This window comes from Octopus bimaculoides, chromosome 16 (assembly GCF_001194135.2).
Source record: "Octopus bimaculoides isolate UCB-OBI-ISO-001 chromosome 16, ASM119413v2, whole genome shotgun sequence".
Taxonomy (NCBI): Eukaryota; Metazoa; Mollusca; class Cephalopoda; order Octopoda; family Octopodidae; genus Octopus; species Octopus bimaculoides.
Window position 1 is genome coordinate 50237017 of NC_068996.1, and position 5563 is coordinate 50242579.

General features: G+C 36.5%; 1 protein-coding gene across 1 annotated transcript in view; it reads left to right on the top strand.

Moving 5' to 3' along the window:
* Positions 1 to 5563, top strand: part of LOC106879783 (chromosome-associated kinesin KIF4A) — a 54904-nt gene that overhangs the window by 34870 nt on the left and 14471 nt on the right. Inside the window, exons 19-22 of the mRNA XM_014929485.2 lie at positions 917 to 1051; positions 2569 to 2651; positions 4548 to 4597; positions 4749 to 4825. Coding sequence (XP_014784971.1) covers positions 917 to 1051; positions 2569 to 2651; positions 4548 to 4597; positions 4749 to 4825 — 345 coding nt within the window. The remainder of the gene's footprint in view (positions 1 to 916; positions 1052 to 2568; positions 2652 to 4547; positions 4598 to 4748; positions 4826 to 5563) is intronic.

A 5563-nucleotide genomic window follows, 5' to 3' on the forward strand; every position in this document is an offset into this window, starting at 1 on the left:
TTGTGGGAAATTTTGTCACTTGTTCTATCAGTTAAAGTGGGTGTGGTTGAATTTAAGTATAAGAATACCAAAAAAAAAAAATCCTTTTAACATTTAGGTTACTCTGTCAAATTTAATACTTATTTATTGACATTGTTTTGAATTAGTCATGTGCTATCTCGTAGTCTTGAGATTTCAGTGATGTAATTGCTTAAATTTAGAATGACATTGTAGGGTGGGTGTGAGAGGATAGATCTGGCCAGTTTGACAATAAAACAGGTAAAATATTTAATCTGGCTCATTTAAATGCTTATGGATTAACTATTTAATATCCAGTTCTTTTTCTTTGTTTCTTGTTTCATTTTTTAATGTAGAACTTGTAGGATGTTCATTATTATCTTTGTTTCTCTATGATTTCATATATAATCTCTTCTTTTATGTTTACTTCAAGGAATATCTTTTTCCAATCTATGATGTGTTTTTATCTTTATGATTGAGTAACAAAAACAAGAAAAAAAGATAAGATGTTTGTATTACTAAAGGTTTTACATGATTATTGTATCAACCATGACAGAAAAATATTAAGAATTTAAGGGTTATTAAACACCTGTGTCCTTGTTTAAAGCCACTGGTTTCCACTTATAGTGAACTTTTCTTCCTTACATACACACACACATCCACATCTAGTAGAGAATTTCGTTATATTGGCAAAACAAAATGTAACTTCTTACAATTGTTACTAAGTTTGGGTGTAAACACTTAGAATTGTAAAACCTTTTTTTTTTTTTATTGTTTCAATGACAACTAAATATATAAACCAATAAAAAACATTATAAATCATGAGTTACCTCTGGATCATTAACCTTTAAGATGATATCTATGCATAAATGTTTTTGACAAGAAAGTAATACATATAATTATGTTTATACAATGTTAGACACTATTGGACCAAGAATTGGAAGTGAAAGTTCGAGTCCAGGAAGCAAAATACCACTTAAAGAATTTGGTTGAAGACCGAAAAACTTTGTCTTTGGAGTTGAGGCGCTTGAAAAATTCAGATCCACCTACAAAGGTTGGTGTTTTTTGTTTATAAATTTTACTTATAAAGCTTAAAATTAATATTAAGGAATTTAAGGTATAAAGGTCTGTATGGAAGAGAATGAGAAATTTAAATGAAGTGATCCTGTTTAGGATTTCGTGGAAAGTTGTTAGTGTTGCTAAAATATGTAGAACAATCATTTATTTGTTCATCTTCTCCACTCGCTATTTTTAGAAGAATCTTGGAGGTAGAGTCCTCAGGCATCCCTTCCATAGGGGCCTATCAGAAGTAGCCAAAATTACATGCTTTAGCTGGATTACCAAGTATGATGAACTGGCACTGGATGCTATCCAACCAACTCATTCTTTGGTCTACCCCTAGGTCTCCTGCCAATTAGCATTAATTGAAGAATCCATCTTGGGATTCTTTCTTGTAATATTTACCTCATGCTGGTGGCATGTAAGAAGCACCATTTGAGCATAGTCGTTGCCAGTGCCACCTGACTGGTTCCCATGCCGGTGGCACATAAAAAGCACCCACTACACTCTCAGAGTGGTTGGCATTAGGAAGGGCATCCAGCTGTAGAAACTTTGCCAGTTCAGATTGGAGCCTGGTGCAGCCTCTTTCCTTGCCAGTCACCAGTCAAACCATCCAACCTATGGCAGCATGGAAAGCAGACATTAAATGATGATGTCCATGGTGTCAGAGCTGTAACATCTCAATGTAGAGAAGCAACAGCTCAGCCTGGAGAGAGAGAGAGAGAGTGAGAGACTCCCTGAACCCTTGAGTTATGCATCTTGTCAAGTAACTTTATTCTGAAGAGTAATAAGAATCCCATTTCAGCTAATTGTATTCACAATTCTACTCTTTTTGGTCATTACCTGGCATTCATGACCATAGGGGAGGATAGGCATGGAAACCGAAATGAAAGTAGTGGGTTTGGCTACTTTGTATTTTTTTGACCAGTTTCTTCTCTTCTGAGGATCAAACACTGGAACTGGCACATTATTGTGCCAACACCTGCAATTCTAGCATCCCATTCAGCTTCATGTTTCCTTGTATTCTTCAGATACTTAAACTTCTCCACTTGTCTCAGTGATTCTTTCTTTTATTCTTTTACTGGTTTCACACTCTGGGTTGTGGCCATGCTTGGGCACTGCCTCAAAGGGTTTATGTTGAATGAATTAATCCCAGTGCTTTTTAAAAAAATTTTTAAGCCTGTTATTCTGTCAGTCTTTTAGGCCGAACTGCTAAGTTATGGGGATATAAACAAACCAGTACTGGTTGTCAAGTAGTAGTGGGGAGACAAACAAAAGATACACAAACACACACATGCTAATATGATGGGGTTCTTTCAGTTTGCATCTACCAAATTCACTCACAATGCATCAGTTCATGGCTCTAGATGAAACTTGCCCAAGATGGCATGCAATGGGGCTGAACCCAGAATCCTGTAGTTGGGAATCAAACTTCTTATCACATGGCCAAGCTGCACCTGATGCAAAAACTTTTTCTTTTTTTTTTTTAATTTTAATGAATTCCTTTTTCAGAAACATATAGCAACTGATGGTGATGGCAGCCCAAAGGAGGTGAATATTAGTATCAAGAAGTTAACTGATGAAATTAATGACAGGTTTGTGTTTTTATGTTAATTTTCTGAATGCTAATGTTACTATATTTCTGTTAAAATGTATTGTTTTCATTCCATTTTGTTTTCAAAACCGACAAAGAATTTAGTAAAGTAACAGAATTTTTGAGACATTTTCAGGAGAGACACCTATTAATTTCAAAGAAATCGAAAATACTATTCTCCTTCAAAATAGTATCATCTCTCTTCAATGCTCTTGCAAAAAACCGGCCCCTTTGTGTAGGACTTCAGGGTGAAGGTGTCAGGACCCTTGTTGCAGCTTCCTCCAGTTTGGGGAACAGCCAAAAGTCACAGGGAGCATGGTCTGGGCTGCACGGAGAGTGAGGGACAGTTTTGATGCCCATCTCTGCCAGGATGGAATTACGGACTGCTGCATTGTCCTGATGTAAGTGCTCTGGCATTTTGCTACAAAATCTTTTCTTAAATCTCGCCAAACCACCACAAGGCACTTATTGTTGAGGAAACCTAGTAGATGTAGATGATGCTGTTGCTTTTGAAAAACAGGGATCATAACAAGCTCCTGGTGGACTTGCTTTCTCTGGCTTTCCATTGGGCACTGTGGCCTTTTGGTTGCTGGATCATAAGCAATAGATCCAGATTTCGTCACAGGTCACCAGAGACTCAAGTGGTCTTTGATTGGAGGTAATGAGCTCAACCATCTCCCTGCTGTCACCAATGCTTCATTCCTTCTGTTCGTCACTGTGTGCACCAAGAAAAAACTTTGTACAAATTTTACTCGCGTTCAGATCTTCCTGAATAGTCCTGTATACGCTTGCTACACCAATTCCAAACTATATGCTTCTTGTCATTGTCCCTCACCTTGAAGAGCTTTGATGCACTTGTGCCAGCAAAAAACAAATGCTCAGCTCACAAGTTAATCTATGACCAGTCTGGAGCATTTCATAATTTTCTGTAGCATTTTTGCCCAGTTTTTACACGAAACATAATTGCATGGTAAGCTTCCAAATAGTCATGTCTCAACCGAATTCTGCAAACCAGTCAGCTATGACAAGCAGTGCTTAGTAGGGTGTGTTCAAAGTACTGTTACAGCCGTCTCCTTCAATCTGGAATAAAAAAAAAAATAATAAAGGTCGGTGGCAGGTCAGCTTGATAGATGTATCGTAATGATATACCGAAATTACAATAATGCAATATAGTTACAATTACCGCTCCTGAAAAAAGTCTCAAAACTTCTGGAATGCACTTCGCGTTTGTGTGTCCTTGTCTTGACATTGTTTGGTAGTTGTGAATGAGTGCTACTGTCAACATAAGCAGTGTCATTCTCCAATATTCTCCGAGTATACATGTGTTGCCATGGGGGAAATTGGTGCCTTTCTTTTTAATCTTTTACTTGTTGCTGGGGCACCACATTGAATTGTATCAACCCCCAGTACTTTTTTGTTTTTAAAGGTTGGTACTTATTCTATTGGTCTCTTTGGCTGAACTGCTAAGTTACAAAGGCATAAACACAAACACTAGTTGTCAAGTGGTGTCGGGTGGGGAGACAAAACATGCATGTTGATATACATACATACATACATACATACATACATACATACATACATACATATATATATATATATATATATATATATATATATATATATATATATATATATATACATACATACATACGACAAGTTTCTTCAGTTTCTGTCTACCAAATCCACTCACAATGCTTTGGTTGGCCTAAGGCTTATAGTAGAAGACACTTGCCCAAGATGCCATGCAAAGGGACTGAACCTGGAACTATGTGGTTGGGAAGCAAGCTTCTTGCCACACCTGCTTATACATAATTCTGTGGATATGTAATATGAATCTAAATTCCTTTAACTTCTTAAATTTATTGCTATTTTCAATACTATTTTGCATATATTATAGGAATGTCCAAATTGCTACTCTTCAATCAGAAATCCAAGAGGCAGAAAATGGTAAGAATTAATTCTGATTTCTTTTATTTTTTTTTTTGTTATTCCTATCATAATTTTTGTCTTTCTATAAATTTAATTTTTCTTACATTTATTTATTGCACACATTAAAATTAACCTTTTCTCTAAAATCTTGACATGTTCTTTCTTTCAGATAAATTCAAAGGATGCACTGAAACAATCCGTAGCATCAATGATTCTAAAGTTCTTTTGAACTTTTTAATTGAGAAGGTAAAATTAAAAAAATTTTTCTTATCTCAACCCTTTAGCATTATTCAACCCATTATTCAACTCAACCTTTTAGCATTATTCTGTCAAATGTGATGCTTATTTATCCACTTTGTGTTGAATCAATCGTGTATTTGTTTAGTTTCAGAACGGCATTGTAAGGTTGGTGTGATATGCCAGATCTGGCTGATCTGAGCATAAAATAAGCAGGCTGTATGAGTTGGATCTGATCTGTTTTAACGTAAAATAGGTGGAATATTTGAGCTGGATGTAGCCAATGTAAATGCTAAAAAGTTAAAAGAGGAAATATATATATTTTTTTATATGTATAGATATGCTTCAGTATTACTCTTTTACTTGTTTCACTCATTTGACTCCAGCCACGCTGGAGCACCGCCTTTTAGTCGAGTTAATTGACCCTAGGACTTATTCTTTGTAAGCCTAGTACTTATTCTATCTGTCTCTTTAGCCGAACCGCTGAGTTACGGGGACATAAACACACCAGCATCGGTTGTCAAGCGATGGTGGGGGGACAAACACAGACACATGCATATATATATACATATATACGACGGGCTTCTTTCAGTTTCCGTGTACCAAATCCACTCACAAAGCTTTGGTCGGCCTGAGGCTATAGCAGAAGACACTTGCCCAAGGTGCCACACAGTGGGACTGAACCCTGAATCATGTGGTTGGTAAGCAAGCTACTTACCACACAGCCACTCATGCGCCTATATCTTG